This window comes from Rhea pennata, chromosome 4 (genome assembly GCF_028389875.1).
Source record: "Rhea pennata isolate bPtePen1 chromosome 4, bPtePen1.pri, whole genome shotgun sequence".
Taxonomy (NCBI): Eukaryota; Metazoa; Chordata; class Aves; order Rheiformes; family Rheidae; genus Rhea; species Rhea pennata.
Window position 1 is genome coordinate 46,913,116 of NC_084666.1, and position 18,719 is coordinate 46,931,834.

General features: G+C 44.3%; 1 protein-coding gene across 1 annotated transcript in view; it reads right to left on the reverse strand.

Moving 5' to 3' along the window:
* Nucleotides 1-10,178: 10,178 nt before the first annotated feature.
* Nucleotides 10,179-18,719, reverse strand: part of FHDC1 (FH2 domain containing 1) — a 34,495-nt gene continuing 25,954 nt past the window's right edge. Inside the window, exons 11-12 of the mRNA XM_062574753.1 lie at nt 17,384-17,548; nt 10,179-14,175 (exon numbers count right to left, since the gene is read on the reverse strand). Coding sequence (XP_062430737.1) covers nt 12,136-14,175; nt 17,384-17,548 — 2,205 coding nt within the window. The 3' untranslated portion in view covers nt 10,179-12,135. The remainder of the gene's footprint in view (nt 14,176-17,383; nt 17,549-18,719) is intronic.

The window sequence follows — 18,719 nt, forward strand, 5'->3', positions numbered from 1 at the left end:
GCGACGCTGCCCGACGGCGGAGAGCGCTCCTGCAGTTAAACGGCTCAGCCCCAGGGTGGGCAACCACGTCTCGGCAGGCCCCTCTCCTGAAATGCGGACGCGGGGCTTTTGCCGTGGGCTGCTCCTAGCTGATCCGAGGCACCGAACGGGGCCAACACGAGCATTAACATTAACCCCACTGCGAAGACTAAATTGCTAAAAACTGCAGAAGAAGGGGCCGGGGCGCGCTGAGCTTTGAAGGATGCCGGCTGCTTCGCCCCCCTCCTCGCCTCTAAGGCGCTGCGCTCCGAGCCCCGGCCCCGCATCCCGCCGGGGCGCCTCTCGCTCACGCGCGCGTGCTCCAGCCTTTTCAAACCTGACCGACGGGAAAATGCCCGATTCCAAGATTACCCGGCGTGCTGCGTTAAAATCTGCCGGGCCGCCCATCGCAAGGACGGTGGCATTTGCTGCACCCGGGCAGCCGCGTGCCCGCGGCGGTGACTCAAACGCGTGCTGGGAAGCGGAGGGAAGGCCCGTCGGGAGAGGTGAGGCGCCTGCCTCCGAGGAGCGAGCGCGCTGCCTGATGTCATTTCGAACGCAGTTCACTTCCTTAAATCCGAACAAGCCAGGACAGAGCTGGCATTGCCACACGGGCAAGGCAGACAACGCGCTCCACGTACGGCTGCGAGGGGCGCGGGCGCCTGCTTGCGAGAGCGAGGGGACTGTTCTGAAAAAGGCACAGACGTTTCCGTCCTCGTGTGATGCGCTCCGATGGTCTCTGGTGCGGGAGGCCCGTTCGGGACCGGGTTCCTCGCTCCCAGCAGCGTTCAGCCCAGCAATTTCATTTCCTAACCTGCCCTTTGAAATGCAGTGAGCTTGCAAACAAGAAAAACGGCCGTTACCTATCTTAAAGCTTTCGGCCACCAGCCCACTGAGGACCCAGCGCCCTCCGCCGCCAAGCTGCCCCGCTCGCGCCCCAGCGCAGCCTCTTCGCTGGACGAGGCAGGGCCCGCCGCAGCCCGCGCGAGCCCGCGCCACAGAGCCGACGCGAGCGGCACTCCCAAACGCCCCAGCGCTCTGCGGCGAGCTTTCCTCCGCGCTCTGCGGCGGCCCGCGCTCTCGCAGCTCGCCCCCGCGCGCCAGACGACGAGCGGCTTCGAGCTGCCGCGTTCGCACCGACACCAACTCCTGCTTCCGCAAAAGCCGCCCCTGCCAGCCTCCCCTGGCAACACATCAGCTGATTTTTTGTTTCTGTAAAATTGCTCCAGCTTGTACGATCTCAAGGTTATTTGAATTCTGTGCTTGTTTTGAATTTAAAAAACAAAAGATCTTAAAAAAATAACTAGCACTTTTCAGGGGTTTTATGCTTAGAGACTTGTCTTAGGGGTAGGAGAACCAGGTTATTATTTATTATATTTGAAATCAGAAAAGAGCACTTGCTGCTTGCTCACAAATTGCCAAGCTCTTTGAAGCAGTGGTAAAGCCAACGGAAAGGTATAATTGCCACAACTTAATTTTTTAGAAGAGGCAAAAGCACTTGATTTCAGCCAAGATGAAACTCGAGCAGTTCTTCGCTGGCTGCAGAGAGTCGGTTCGAACCCCTGTCACCGAAACTCCAATCCAGTAACAGGATACGCGTGCAAAGCTTACGTCGTCAGGCTGCAAATGGGCTGATCCCACGTCGCTTGGAGAATCATAAAAGTAATGAAAATGGGAAATGTAAAACGAAGGTCTAAAAATTATCATCTTCTTTATGGACCTGTGCCATATTATTCCTCCTTTCCTCAGGTTTTGTTTCGAAAACCCACTAGAATTATTTGTCTGCGCCTTGCAGTCTCCTTCTTGCTTTTCCTGGAAGAAGGGTCTTGGCGCTATTTGGTCCCACAAGGCTGAATCACGTGCCCGGTTAGCTCATCTGGGAGCTCTTTGCTGGGATGCCATTTCCCCCGGCTCCTTGGGCAACACCGCACGTGCCTTCACCCTTGTTACCCTTGGAGGCAGTTACGCCGTCTGTCCGGCGGCCCAGGAAACGTGGCCAGCCCGGCGAGGCTGCGGGCGCGTGAGCTGCGCCCGCCGCAGGATCGCCCAGCTCGCGGCGGCGCTGCCGGGGCGCCGGGCCGGGCTGCCCGCGCCGAAGCGGCGGTTTCAGAGTCCCTCCTCCCTGCCTCCGCCGCCAGCCGGCCCCGGCCCCGAGGAGCAGGACGCCTGGTTGCCATAGCACGGGACTGCGCAACAACATCAGTAAAGAAAACGAGCCGGGAGGAGGCCGCCTGGGTGACAGTCCCCGGCGGCAGAGGCGTCGCGCTAGACCGAGGCAGGTCGCGCTCCCGCGGCGCTGAGCACGGGAACGAGAACCATCGAGGAGGAGGAGCGCAGCTCGCCTTCACCCGAGAAAAGATGATGATGGGGGGGAGGTGGGAAGAGTCCAATCCCTTTTCTAAAGGGCGGCCTTAACCTAGAGAAAATGGTAACACGCACCGATTTTAGAAGCAGCCGGCCTATCTGCCGTTTTATCAGCCCATGCACCAGAGCAGCTCCACGCTGCCTGTTAGCCCTAGCGCAAGGCAAGGAGGAAAGAAACGGCAACCCGAGAGAGGGGACAGAGTCAGAACTTCCTTTTTAAAGGATGTCAGTAAATTAATCATAAGATGTTATCACCATCTCCTTAATTACAGGACACTCAACAGGAATCCCAAGGGACAGAGGTTTACTAAAAAATACATACTCCTGCCTTAAGGGACAGCAGGAAAATGAAAGCAAGTCACAGGACTGCTGCAAAATACAGAGGACGAAGAGGCAAGTCAGTAGAGTTTATCAGTGTAAACCTTGTCCCCATCAGAGAGAGAGGTACGTAGCTGCCAGAACAGGTCTGACAAAAGGTAGCTCTGGTGATTTCCAGTAGCGTTCAAGTTCCATAAGTGGTCACATAGTGAATGCCTAGTTAAAAATAAATGTTTAAACACAACTACCATTAAATTTTGAAATAAGTCTCTTTTGTTAGTCACATTTTTAATGTGATAGAGACCAAACTGTGTTTACTGAGAGTGGTGTGAGAAACCAGCGTAATAAACACAGGTCAGGCCCTTGAGAGTTTCCACCCCATGTCAAAATAAACTCTGCTGAACAAATTTTTAAATAGTTACTGCAGGTCTTTCCCGACTTCAGGACAAAGATAGAAACCACTGGCCAGATCTGCTCTCCCCAGGCAACCTCGGGCCATGCACGGCGCTGGGGGGACCCACGGGAGGCTGGGAGCCAGCACGAGCATCCGTCGATGCCAAAAGGCACCGTGCGCGTGGAGCTGCTAAGGGTCTGGTCTTCACCGCGGGAAATCGCAGCTTCTTGCTTGCAAAGACTTCATCCGAGAAGAAGAAATCCGATAATAAGAGCTTGCCAGTTTGGCACAGAGCATTGTAACAGATCCAGTTACCAGCAATTAGACACTCCACCCCCGATTAATTTGTGTTAGAAACACTAGGGCTGTTTTAAACAGAGAGCTTGATTATCTATTATAACTATTTACCAAAGGTTGGGGTGGCTTCTCTGTCACTGAAAATGTTATATATTAAGACTGGACATTTCATTCAGAGATATTTACTGTAGTTTAAATGGGAATTATTCAGAGAAGTGTTTTCATTAAACAAGAAATTAAATACACTTGATCAGTACAATGGACCTGATTACTTATGCACCCACTTTGCCAATTTGTGCTAGATTTTGAAGTTAGACACTGACAAATCTCTGGGTTTGAGTCTTGTATAATGCTGTCGCTTGCTGTAACAATTACAAGGTGCCTCCTGCGGTACTCCCACACGCCGTTCTCCCACGCGCGGCTTACGCTGCATTTCACACTCTTGCAAACACTGCTTGGTCTAGGCTGGTGACACTGCAGCCCCTGGGACCCAGCCACATTGGTTGCTACGTTTAGTGGGACCAAGTGGTCCTTAAGAATTGTTTAAGCTCCTACTGCAAGGCACACGTGGGCAGGGCAGGAGTTCAGATTTGGCTTGAGATAAATGTTTTCACTTTAGCCATCTCCTTGTTGTCTTACTCAGTATGAGGTCCATTCACAGCCTGAACTCTGCTCTCGGACCATCTCTACTGCTGTGTGAATTGGTCTCACAAATTGGAGAGGTCACTAAAAGCACCAGCAGGAGCTGCCACGTGATCCAGCCCACGCTCCATCTGGCTGAGTTACAAGTCTCTGGCAATAGATTGTATTCAGTTCTCCTGAAGAACAAAGGGAGTATTTTCCTGCAGCAAAAAAAAAAAAAAAAAAAAAAAAAAAAAAAAAATACAGCAAAAAAATAGATTTCTAGGCTTAACAATTAGCTGCTGCTTTACACCCTAAACATGATCGTTTACAGTACTTGGGAAGAACACAGTGGTTATATCTATCGTAAGCAGCGGTATGCTAATTTTATTAGAAAAGCCACATTACAAGAAAGGACATGTCGCTATCTGAAGTGTCAAATTTATCAGGAGACTTACTGCTGAGCTGTATAGTCATAAACACATAACCCATCCTGGAGGACACAAATTTGTCATTGGGAATATTTATTGCAACTTACTCTTCTTCTTGGCCCTTAGGTCCTTTAAGAACAGGTTAGGCAAACACCTGTCAGGAAAGGTTTAGCTATAGCTACTGTCGCCTTGGGGCAGAGGGACAGGCTCCCTGAGCTGCCTAGATTCCTTCCACCTCCATTTGCTCCAGATCGATTAGGGCGCTGTCACCAGCCAGCCGCATTAACCCACACTGAGGTTAGCGGTGCTGGTGGCCTCTCTTTTGGAGCCAGTGCTTAGCTTGGTTACTGGAGATCTCTCAATGCTCCCCGTCTCTGTTTGCCGAAACCGCGGATGTTCACCCTTTGCCACGAGCCTCTGCAACTTCTTCCAGGGCTTTTTTCCTCCCCTCTAATTTCTCCTTAGTCACAAACTTATTTCATTCTTGCATCTAGTAGGTTCCCTTCTTCTTTCAGGATTTTCCCAAATCTCTTTCTTCACTCCTGCCTTTACCTGCTGACTTCACATCACCATCAGCCACCAAAGGTAGACTAGGGTTAAAGTTAAACTAGGTGGCAATCCTATTTCAAGCCTTAGGGTATAGAAGACCAGCATTTCACTTTGTGTTTTGACACCTTCAGTGCCCTTCTTTCAGTAACACTTTTGCCATGACAACCATATGCCTCACTCTTCTAATCATTTTGTACCAAAAACAACACCCTGAGGCCCTCAGTCAACCAACCTAACTTTGAAGTGAGCCCTACTTTGAGCAGGAGGTTGGGCTAAATAACCTCCAGAGGTATCTTTTCAGCTAAGTTATTCTATGGCTTATACTGTAACGTCTTGGGAGAAAAGACGTGGAAAGGAAAGGGTTCAGTTATTTTTAAAAGGAACACATATGAGTACCAAGTACTCACAGCAATAAGTGCATACAACACTATATAAATATGCTATGCATACATTTGAAGTGCTCTCCTCTTTATGCAGTGATTAGTCACTTCCTTGAGGAAAAAGAAGGGGGAAAAAAAAGTACAGATACTCTCCAGGAGGCATTCTTGGGTCTCTGAGTGCTAGCTCTTGCTGTAGAAAGGTCTTAGTCCTTACCACATGGGAGAAAACCAAAATTAACAGCCTAATAAAATCCAACCCAAAATCTAGTAGAGCCTTAACCCATGCCACAAAATGTTACATTACTTTACAAAATAATAATATAATTATTTTGCTTAGGTGCACAGGTAAGCAGTACCAAAGCAGATGTAGGAATCTATTAGCTTGTGGCACCAAGATTATGGGTGGGGTTGAGTAATCACTTAGCAGAACAGCTTTAAGCTTAGATTTAAATTTAGCCGTTGACATTCCTTCATTACAGCTCTTTAGACTTGAACCACAAAGCCAAATCACACCTTTGTTTGAAGAGACTTTCCTTATCCACCTCCAGAAGATCACCCCGTGCACTCATCTCTTCAGCTCCCCCCACCACAAGCTGCTCGCTGTAGGCGGTGAGCAATGTTAATACATAAAAGATTCGGAGATGCATTTCTGACTGTTTCTCTGCTCTTACAACTACCTCCAGCTACTCACTCACAACGACAAGGCTACAAAATACAACCAGGTAAACTTTAAAAATACAGTCCGTTTTTGTTGTCCTATTCCCACATCCTGCTAGAAGCTGGCAGAGAAAAATCTCAGCTCGCAGATGATCCAGGCAGGCATTGGGCAGGAAGAACAGGAAGAAGTAAAACAGCCATTGAAGAGCCAAGGAAAAAAAAGGAGAGCAGAATAAAGTGAGCAAAGAGTACAAAAATAATGGAATGTGAAAGGAAGATAAACTAAAGACAGGGGATGACTTGTTAGTGAAGGATGGAAAATCTAATACAGGAGGATGGAAAATTACAACAGAGGAAATAGGAGTGGGAGGAAATAGTTGTGAGATGTAAAGGGGCAAATACAGCTGTAAAAGGGTGTGTATGGGGGAAAATCAAAAACATATTTGTGCCCATTTTTCATCCCAACTGGGAGATCAGAGATTTACATAGGGAATATGTCAGAATCAGTTTTGAATACTGCATGCTGCATGAAAAATACCAGAAACACAACCCAAGGTAGCAAGATGTCATAGCTGAGCTCAAGCAACTCAAGTGATACTCGATCAAATATTTTCTACAAGGATTCAATGGAGCCAAGAGACTCTGGCTCAATGGCACAAGAGACTCCCAGTTTCTCATGGAGACTCTGGTTTATATCTGGATTTGCCAGAAGCAGCAGATCACATAGAAAAATACGAGGATGCTAATAATATAGAGGAAAGGATTCATTCAGGTTTTGAAAACTTCTCTCCAGTTATGTCCATTCATTGTCATCACATTTTCCCTGTATACAAATCCATTTCCATAGTTAACATGCCAATTACTGAACTGCAGTAATTTGTAATTACTAATCATGTGTTCAGCTTAGAAACAGAAATATTCTCAAGTCTCAGAAGTTGCAGTAGTCCACTGAAAAGTCACAAAATCTTACGTTTTCGAAGAAACTATCAGAAGTGCACCTAGACAGTCCATTCATTTCCCTAAACCTACAGAAAAGGAACATCTGGTGTAAGCACCAAACAACTGCTCCATTTAAATAACAAGCTGAAAAAAACTGTACAGCGATGGATAGCAGCTTTACACCCATCAGCCCTGGTATACTGCTCTCAGTTGCACTTTAGGTAGCTTTTCTATTTCTAAGGACAATGAAATGGAAGAGTAACACGAAATAGAATCCATAGTAAACCATTATTTAGAAGTGGAACTGAAGCATTGCTAGCCAGCTCCTTTTGGGTGCCCAAACGAAGGTTGTCTTTAGTCTGTTGCTAGGATTTATATTTCTGAGTAAAGAGGAAACAGTCACTTGGATGTGCTCTGGGGCTAAACAGAGATTCTGCTTTTATGCCTATTTTGCTGCTCAGTCACTATATCCATTGAAAATATCTGGTACCCTGTGCAAAAGTGAGCTGTTTGAAGCTGCCAACTCTGTTTGATGGTCAAAGTCTCAGTGCTGGGGGGTGGGGGGGAGTAGGTAGAGCTCTTATCTTTCCTCCACTTGGTCTAAGATGAGGCCTCCAAGTTTTCTTTTTTTTTTTTTTTTTTTTTTTTTTTTTTTTGAAAAAATAAGGATGGAATAGGAAAGAAAAGGAGCTATTGTTCAGATACGATCAAAAGCAGGAGAGACATCACTGTTCAAAGGGAGCCTTGCCATAGTCTCTGCTTCAGAGGGGCAAATGTTCCCAGAAATGCTTGCGGCTCTCTCCCTTTTTTCCAGACAAGGTCACCCATGCCAAGCATTCGCTCAGCAGCCACAACCTCACCCAAAACATCATCACTAAAATCAATATGGTAACGTGGCCTCTCTGCTCCCCATCAGTTTAGCGCAGGAAGGAAGCAAACGGGCAGCTGGAGATAATGAACTCTTTTTTTTCCCCCTTTTTTTTTTTTTTTTTCAAGAGGAGCAAGCTGCTACCTGTGACAGTTCCCACTCTGCAGTCGCAGCTCGCTGAGGAGCCACAGAAACCAGCCCTACGGCAAGGAACAACCGTAGGCTGGGAGCAACTTGTCCAAGGGCAAGCGGTTGATGCTGGTGGTGAGCGGGACTCTTCCAGTCGCCCGCTGGGAAGACAAACGCACGTTCTTCGCTTCAGTGTCACTTTCTTTCCCAGCTGCAAGGTTATTTGCTCAGACACTAGCATTAAAAGTATGCAGGATTTTCAGAATGCATCTTTCAGCCAAGACTACAGCGGATTTTTATATTAGTTTACTGGTAATAAAAATGTAATGTATTTCTGGCTGTTTAGATGGTGACGTGGCTAAAACAGACTCCTTTGTTTCAGGCAGCTGTTAACAATACCTGTAGGGAACTGTTCCCAAGGCAGTTATCTCTGGCGCTGGCGGCAGGAGGATGTGAACAGCGTGTATCAAGTTAATGGAAAACACGGAGCAGCCAAATCTGAAAGGAAACGCGCTTAGCCGGGCCTCTTTCACGGGCGTTACGTTCTCACGTGTAGCAGCAGGAACGGCCGTCGGCGGGCAGGTCTTCCTGGGCGCGGACAGCCGCGGCGCTGCCAAAGCCCTGTCAGCACGGCGGGGCCGGAGGCGGTGAGCGCTGCGGAGAGCAGGCGACGGCACAGTCCCGGTGCGGGAGCCCGGGGTCAGCGCTGAGCTAACGCGCCGTTCGGCTTCCAGCCCCGAGCTGCCTCGCGTCTGGTTAGGTCAGAACAAGCGTGTGACTGTCTGCATCCGTCCCCGCAGACGTACCCTAAGATTAGAAAGATACCAGTGGGTTATTTTGAATGACACGGTCCAGACTTGTACCCCGTGGGAGGTGTGATGGGAACTCTTCTGTCTTCCCTGATAAATTAATGAGCTGTTGTAATGAGGGATGCACTGAGCCCCTGATTTGTGTGCAGTTCCCACATGAAATGTGAATATTAAATTCCTCTAAGGGTGAATCAGCACCTCTCTCACTCCCACAGCTCTTTCCCCCATGTCTCAATCTCTAACTGTTCCACGGCTTCAGATCTCCCCACGGTCCCCTGCTCTCCTCCACTGCACTGTCGCCTCATCCCACCCCCTCACGCCTCAAGAGCCATCAAAGGAGACAGATTCAGCTCCGATCACGATCAAGAGATCAAGAGCCTTAGCCGTTTGGCAAAACAAAGCTGTGAAAAGGTCTTATTTCTTTAAAACTGACTGCAATCCGGCTGGTCCCATGGGCTGTTAGCATTTGGGAAAACTTCATGACATGGGAAATTAAACCTACAGGGCATCGCTGTCTCTGACAGCTGGTAGTTTAAATAATGAATTGGTAATTATAAACCTTTTGAAATAAAAATGAAGTCTAAAAAAACCAAACTTTTGAGACACACCTTTTGATGGCAAAGGGCTTTCCCACGTAGATCACATCAACAGCCATCACTCAGCTCTGGCAGACAGCAGGTGCTTGCCACCCCGTCCGGGGAGAGAAGCACTCACCAAACGAGAAAAGTCAGGGCCTAAACAAGTTTGCAAATAGCTGCCAATTCCAGTCCAAAAATCATTTCCATAGCAGAGGGGGAAGTGCTCCCTGAGGACAAGGAGGCTGGCTGAGTTTTCTGCTGTATAGATGTTGTTTTTCATACAGTAAAGAAAATAATGGAACAGTGGGATAAAAAAAATTCAGTCACAGTATAAAAGTTACCACCTGCTCCTGCAAAACAGGCTATTCTTTATTTTCAGAGCCCTGGGAGTTGTAAACCAAGATTTCTCAATAAAGTGTGCTAAGCTAAAAGGCATGAAGATAGCGACAGATCCAGACTTGTTAGTGCCATGAACGTTTATCTTGGCCGTAACATACAACGCATATAGAAAGTGCTGCATCTACCATCTAATGCCTTTCACATTGGGCCCAAAGCTGTGCAGAAGTCCCGCTCAGGAACATTCAGAAGCTGAACAGTGTGTCTTATAGTATAAGAACAAACCTAGCATTTTGCAGCAGTAATTTTGGCAGTTAAAGATCTTCATTTTGGAGCTTTCCAAAGTTACCTACATCCAGACTCCAGCTGCTTGAGACCTCCAGGACCAAAGCCAAGACTACATCAGGAAAGAGAACATAGACCTCAGACCCAGTAAATGGGAAGTTTATTAAACTACCAAGTTACTCCGAAATGTATAAATGTTCCATTAAATACATTGTTTTCTTTTACACAGATTTGTAGAAATTTATTTACATATTCCAAACACATTTAAATTATTTTTCAAGCCTGCTACCAATAAAAGTTTTGGGTTTTTTTAAAAAAAGGAAAAAACTCAATCACCTGCTCTTGCAGATGTCCATACACACAGATACAAATAGGGAGAAGGGAGATGCTTTTGTATTTAACCCAAAAGGGAGGCAGTATCCAAAAGTTTGTAAGATTTAAAGTAAAAATTCACCCTTGCCTGGCAGTGGGCCATATAAATTCTCCTTGTGAGACCGACTCAAACAAGAGGCCCTATGTAATACTTTATGGTGTTTGGGTATGATGTCTGCATCAAGATTTGCTGGTACATAGGAAGAGCTAAGGGCCCATTGCCAAACTCAAGACACAAAGCTGGCTGTCCCTGATACTAGCCCATGAGAGGCATGTGAGTAATTAAGCGGCTCATTCTCATTGAATTACGTGCTCCGAGCACTGAGGGATAGAGCAGACAAGCAGATCTGTTACTAGTAAGTCAATACCACTTGTCCAAATAGATTTTTTTTTATTTTATTCTTAAATGAGGCTTCATTCATAAGTGAATAAAAAGGCAAATCTGTAAATAAGATGCTTAGGAGAACAGTGATCAGTTCCCCCCACCTACACACATTTCTCTTGGGAAGGTGCATAGCATGCTGAACAAGTTTTCCCTCATTCCCTGTACCTTAGTATGACAGGATGTTAAAATTTGTATCTGCAGGAAAAAGAAGTGTTTTTATTTTGTAAAAAACTTCCAAATACTAGTTTAATTCATCCTTTATAGTCTTTAAACATTAAAAACCACATTTTAAGCAACCGAGAAAGTCCACAAAAACATTGCCATGCGTAAGCTGTGTGTTTCATGCTAAATATTTACGTTGACAAGGAGAGGAGGAGGAGGAGGAGGCAGGGAAACCGATGGCTTGCTCAGAGCCATTGCAACTTCAAGTAATCTGGCAGTAGATAAACCAGTGGGAACATGGAATGGTAAGAAAGTGCTCTGCACTACACTGCAGCCTTCAAGAGTTGAACTGCAAACATCCTTGATATGTATCATAAATATATGGCACTTATGTATGACAACAAGGTGATAAGCTCGCTTGTGACTGACACAAGTCAGAGTAGGAGTAGTCATCATCCCAATGGTTACCGACAGCCCTTCCAACAGGCACAGCCTCCAGCCGTGCTACTTGATGCAGCACTGGTCATAATTACTTGTGCATGCAAGACAGTGCTGCCACATTCTTGGAAAAGAAACTTCCTGCCCAGCAGAAAATTTTCTCCAGACACACATACATTCAGAAAACATGCTATAAATTCTTCAGTAAGGTTAAAGACAGCCACAAACAGCAAATGTCCCATTTCACTATTTTTTGGCCAGCAGTTCCCAGTCTGTCCAATTGCCAGCAATGGACTTCGCAACAGGCAAAAAGAGTACCTGAATCTGAGGAATTAAGAGCAACAAAAAGCACAATCATCTAAGTTCATTTTTGATACTGTTCCACAGGATTCACTTTGACATCAAGAAAGGAACCAACCAGCATAAATGCTTGAGTCCTAGGAAGAATTTTACATACACAAAAACTGGCCTTAACCCACGTTTTCTGTCACAAAGCATTTCATCTTGTAGTTTAACTTCTTTAAAGTTTTTGGCTTTTGGTGACCTACCACATCACAAATGCGCAAAGATGTGTTGCTACACTCGTATTCCATCACAGTAGCTTCAAATACATTCAAATTCATACAAAAGGATTTAGACCAGAACACATTTAGTTGCCCTTTTCCAATAGTGTGCAGTACTTCGAGGAACACATGATGATGCTTATCAGCAATATTACTGTTTTAGGGTATTTCATGATACAGACATCCAGTGCTTAAACAAGTGTTCACATTCCAAGATACAAAAAACCCCTTCTTCCAAACTCTTATTTCAGTAATGGCTTCAGTATTTTACCTATTGTGGTCCGGTTTGCATCTTTGAGCTTAAGAGAAGACTTCTCCATCGTACCCTGTTCCTTTGATGCAGGCTCCACTTTAGTGCTGACAGTATCTCCCTGAAGGATGCCTCTTCCAACAACTCTGGCACTACTTGCTCTTTTTAACGTACTCCCACTGCCTTCCTTTGGATTCGGATCATCTGAAGTCGCTCCTGGCTTTGTTTTTGGCAGCCTCTGGGACACAGACCTTGTGATGGGTGGAGGTTTAGATGAACTGGATAGATCCACTTTCGCACGCTTTGAAGAAGAAGCCACTGTGTTCCTCGCAAAGTTTGGGATAGAGGATGGTGCCTTGGGAGCACTGACTATGGCAGCCTTGGTGTCATCTGTAGGGGTCTGCGGTTTTACAGTGGAGCGACACATCTTTGTTTCATCTGTCTTTGATTTGACAGTACTCCTGACAGGTTTAGAGCTTGGCTTTTTGAGAGAGGCTCTGTCCCTCTCAAAATGGGCACTGCTTGAGGTGAAGGTCCCCCTTTGCAACTTTGGCTCTTCTACTGATATGCTATGCCTGTAAGGACTTCTTGGCAGCGTATCTGTTGTGCCTCGGACAGAGCTGCGTCGTGACAGTCGATTTTCCACAGTACTAGTTTCACGAAGTGCCGGCTTGGCTTCCAGCTTTTTCACACTGCTTGGTGCTTTGTTTGACCGGGAAATAGGCACTACTTTCCTCATACTTTCATTCTCGGAGGCATTCAAAGTTCTTATGGGTCTAGAAGGAGCTGTGTGGCTAGGGCGAGTGCCACTAGATTTTGAGGAACTTGGAGATCTGTCTTTCAGAGAGTTTCTTTTTGATCCTACTGCATCTTTGCTTTTTAAGGACTTTTCTTTAGAGAGGGTGTGTTTGCTATTGGCATCATCCTTATCGCTGGCAGAAACGTGAAGAGACAGATCCTTCACAGAAGCAGAATTCAAGCTTGAGAAGAGCGTTCTAGCCCCATACTGAGGATCATTCATAGAAGAGCTTGCTTTGCCAGTCTTGTTCTTTATTTCATTGCCTGCTGATTTAAAATCATTTCCTTCTGAAGAATCCAATGTCAAAGAACAGTCAGTGGTAGTATCTGACACGTAGAACATTGGCCCATCTTCTCTACTTCCAGAAACACTTGTATCCATAGACATGGGACTGCTGCTGCTGGGCTCTGAAGCTTCACTCTTGCAATCCACCGCCTTGGACTTATGGTCGTGGACCTCTTTAGAACTTTTGCAAGCTGGAGGCAGGTCATCATCAGCTGTGCTGAGGGAATGTAAGCTTAGATCATCTAGGGTCTCCAAGTCTGTTCCACCAGCATCCTCTAAGTAAACTGAAGGTGTGTCTTCTGCAGGCTTTGTGCCTTGAATATCGAACTTACGTAATCCTTTAACAAGTTCATGCTCCTCAATTGCAAGGGCCAGAGCATTTATATCTGTGGACTCCTCGCAAGACACATTGGAAGGACGCACGCTGTAGTCTGTGCTCTTCTGTGAATAACGGACACCAGTCGAGCCACCAAAGTGACTGGACTGAGCTGAAGGCAACTGCAGTAGGTCACCACTTGTCACATTGGTTTCAGACTGTTGGTGTAAGTGCAAGGTATTTAAATTGAGATCTCTGCTTTCCTTGGATTCAGTCCAGGCTACACTGGGTCTTGCTTGTCGGGTGTTTGCACGGGGAAGGCTGTTAAACTTGTTTGGATCCTCATCCTTTGAGATCTCCAGAAAACTCTGCAGTTCCCTGTCTGCAGTAATGCCTAGAGAAAGTCGAGACCGTCTTGAATTGGGGTTTCTGTATGAAGGACTTTGAGGTCTCTGCTGCAAGAAAGGAAGAAATTCTTCAAGTCCTTTCTTGGCCAACATTTCTACATCATTTTCACTGCTGCTTCGTCCAAAGCTTCCAAGCTCTCCAGCTGCCCAGGATCGACGCTTCTCCTCCAGCTCTTTTCGTCTTTGCAGATTATGAAGCTCCTGGATCTCTCGTTCCCTATTTTCCTGATGAGGAAAAGCATAAATATATGTTTCAGAGGACATTGTCCTATGCACAAAAACAATCTTACATAAATCTATTTATCCCTTTTCCTATCAAGGTTAGCTCCCTCCACCATCCCTCCCCACAACATGCACATACACAGAATCACCATGGCAACCATAAATTCTGCAACCATTAACCAGATGGAAAGCAGTTCCCTGCATAGCTAATACAGCATGTGCGTAAGTCTGGTCAGCATAAGCAGCACTGAAAAATATGCACAAGTCCTTGTGGAGACCAAGAACATGACCTGTCAAACACAACTAGATTTCAAGTCCATTTAAACAGTTCCTGCAATAAGATGGAGAGTTTCAGGTCTCTCCCCAGTAAGTTTAAAAGGAGCAGTTTTATCTGGGCAGTAAACTTCTATTGAATATTACATTCATCCTTTAAGATTAACCTGGTTGATGAGCATACAGCCAATGTGATCATTCCGTCCTCCATTACTGCAATAATTGCAATTGTTCCTTAGCAAGCCAACCTTCTACATGGAGATACTTACCTCCAACTTAAACATAATAGACTGGAAATTTTAGGAAAAGACATTACTTAATTGGATATGAAAGCAAATAAAAAAAGTTTGCACAATGCCTCATGAACAGTTTGACATCAACTGACACTTCTTAAGGGCCATTAATCGATACCTCATTCAAGTTTTGGATCTCTTATTCATTGTTGGCTTCAAAAATTGTCAACTACTCCACAGAAGTTGCCCAGGGCAGGCTGAAATTTTAGTAGCCAAGGTGTGGGGCTTTGATTCAGGAAGCCATAGAAAGAGATAGTTTTTGTTTGAAAAACAACATAGTAACACATTTCTACTAAAATCATTGGCAATGAATTATTAAGAACATCAGCATTTTAATTGTCGCTTATAGGCTTCAAACTTAATCTAACTGAACCTTCAGTTGAACTTTCCAGGTTATTTTCCAAAATGCAGAAGCTGGTTTTCTAGAATCAGTACAGTTGCAGCAGAAGAAAGATGGGGAGGGGCTAGTCTTGATGAAGGATTCAGGAATTACATAATTTTCCTATAGTGTTGTTAAATCTGTTCTCAGCAAGCCTATATGACACACTATTAAAAAAAAAACACCACCTGCCATTTGTCTGAAGCTTTGTGTAGTTTGATCATTGCACTGTTGTGACAACAGAAGAGCTGTACAATTGGAAGAAGTCTCCTGAAAGCTTTCAGGAGACAAAATAACCTCATGCCAATGCTCCTTTTGATGAATGAGTTAATCTAGAACTCTTAAGAGTGAACTTTGGACTACATTGGCCTATGAAAGATAAGACACACTAGAGAACCTCCAGAACCTGAACAGCTAGGAAAGAAGAAAAATCTCACATTTCAGGAAAAAATTCTGTCATTTGGATTTTTTTTTCTAAAAAAAACAAGATTGGAACTACAGAATGTATTCTTGCCAAGTGCTCAAGTTCAACTTTACCTCTATAAAAAGAACCAGTTAAAAATAGTCGTAGATATTACTAATCACCATAGCAGAGACTGAACATTCTAACCTCACCCAAAACATGTTTCTGGAGATTTTATTCAAAGGAAAAAAATTGTTTTAAATACACCTAGACATGCCCCAAAATTGCAAAAATTTATGTTTAAATACTTGAATTATATGCATATCACCACTGTGGTATAGTAATGATCATCTTTTTAGACTGCTGGCTGTTGACATGTTACATTCATTCGTCAGAACTGCGATCTTTATTTTGAATTATGCTGTTCATTTTGTGGAGACAGAGGTTAATCCATAAGACGTATGTAATAAGAAAAGGTCTTTAATACTAGCAGATGAGAGACTAATTTGTAATTTTTAGAGTGTGATTCCTTACTACAGAGAGAAGGAGGAAGATGCCCCTGGACTTTAGAGTAATAACTAAATATAAATGAATAATTGAGCAAATACTTTATATCCAAAGTCACCTCTCATTACAATATCTGCAATAGTTATCACCATTTGGTTTCATATGTTTGCATAATATTCACATACATGCATATCTACATGCTGTCTTGAGTGGAAAAGGTTAGGTAAGCTAACAGCACAAAGAGTGTGCTAGCTGAATATCTTACTAGTCTGCTACAAATCAACATTGTTCTTCCCTCTTTTCTGAGCTAAAGCTTTATGTGAAAAGTGCTGTCAAATGCAGAAGGCAGAAGAAGAATCCATAGGTCCATCTAATTCATATTATTGCCTTACAAAATTATTTGTAATGAAAGGTGGACTTCCCTGAATCTAAATTATAGCTGATGCTGAAAGCACTCCTTGCCTACTCTCATCTCCGACATTACACTTTTCGAATTATTTGGTGCCAATTCAGGTTACTTAGTAAAAGAGTGGTCACACTAGTGATAAGGTATCTTTGCACTGTAGGCCTGTCATCTTTTGTGAGTTTTTAACCCACAAAAAGGATTTGAAAGAACAAAGTGGAAAACACTGTCCTTACTTTACTTGACAAAAAGCATCTAGTCATGGAACAAAAGGGCTTTACAGAGCTCCAGCTAGCGCTGATTCAGACTGGTATCATAGAATCGGTAAAGTTGGAAGGGACCTCTGGAGATCATCTAGTCCAATCCCCCTGCTCAAGCAGGGTCACCTAAAGCATGTTAGACAGAGTTGCATCCAGGCGGGCTTGAGTATCTCCACTGCATGGTACATCCATGCAGTGCGTTGCCTCACTTCTAGGCCTTTCCACTGACCTAATATCACAGGCTCAAGATCTGAACAGTTACCTCCACTCAGGAAATCTCTGCAATCTGTGTCTCTGCTCAACTCACCAATCACTAACCGGAAGATGCTCCCCTGAAAAGGGTGAAAAAGCAGCAGCTTGCTTGCAAGTGGGCCTAGAGGTTGCTCTGACATATTGCATCAATGGTCTATTTGGCCTGCAGCAGAATATGTGGAGTAGAGAAAGAGCTGATGACTGGACAGTGGGACTGAATACTGGGCTGGGCGGAAAGATCATTTCACATCTGGTTTATGGCAAGAAATGCATGTAGGAGGGCAGCTTGCTATAGCCCACTTTAGCAAATGTCACAGCAGGTAAAGTGCAGCAGAAGTAGCTTTTTTTCTAAGCAGAAAAAAATAACTTTATTCCAACGTGAGCCAATATTTATTTCAAATAAGTATTTCAAATAAACAGAGACTCATTCACTGCTCTTACCTTAACAGCCTTGTTGAACCTTATGCAGAAGTCCCTAAATATCTGGAAACATTCATCCAGCTTCATAGTTTCTTTGTCCTCACAGAAAAAGTCAATGAGAGCATTCCCCTCCTTCTGTAGTTCTCGTTTCTGGTGTTCAAGCTCCTTTAGATGTCTTATAGCAAACTGCAGGAAAACATATATGTCATGAATCAGACAGGTAACTTAAAGAAATAGCAGATCTAATATATTTTAGGAACCAATGAAATTCATGTTCCAACCTAGCAGCTGTTACAAAACCCAGGAGTTAAGACTTTGAAGATAGAAGAAAGTTCTTGTCATTTCAGAAAGTAAGCAAGTAAGGAAGGTCAGAGGAAATGGATCAATCAAAATTTAAATTCTAGTGACTGGGATACAAGCTGGAAAAAAAAAATCAAAACCTGAATAAAGTTAAAATTTTTGGATGAGTAAAATCAAAGACTGTACTATGACACTTAGGAGACTCCTGAGAGCTCCATGTGCCTTATTCTCCCATTTTTCTTTGCACCTTTCAACTAAGCTTAAATGAATTAATTCCTTTTCCCGAAAAACATGTGGATAAATTCATGGATATATATAACACAATCAACTCCTTCCTCAGTCTATCCTAGACCATGACAAAAAAAGGCTTTCATGCCAGGCAGGTAAGGAAATGCTAAAGATAAATATTTTTAAAAACATCCAGAAAATGCCCCCCATAAAGCAGTACTTTGAATCATAACTGCAGCACTACACAGAGGGGACTGGAGTATACTGGTTAAAAAAGATTCAAGAGGAAGAGAATAAGGCTGTGGTTAGATTTTCAGCAGCACAACTGCTTTAAAAAGTTTCAGCAATTGCCTCTCTCTGTCCTCCATCTGCATCCCCAGCCATTCACTCCCATCCTTGCTCTATCCCGTATCTCAGATACCTGGCTGAAAATAACTTGAAGAGTTACTTTCCAAACAAATCTGTTCTCTGACACTGTCTAACCCAAGTACACCCAAAATACTTTTGCCACCACTGCACAGTAGTGGGAAAAGGCAGTTGGAGGCACTGATGATCATTTAAGCCAACCCACTGCCAGGAAGTTAATTGTCAAATTATACTATCAGAGTAGGAACAAATCTTTACCTGTTAGCCACAAAAACAAACAATCAGAAAGCTGTATTAAAGATAAACTGACATAAACTGGACAATTGATAAATCCCACATATTTCAATAATTTATTCATGAGAATGAGATTATGACAGCAAACTTCTAATCAGCTTGGTTATCACTTGTAATTTAAAAACAAAAACCAGAGGTGTTTATGTAAGGTATGTATTTGTAAAATGCT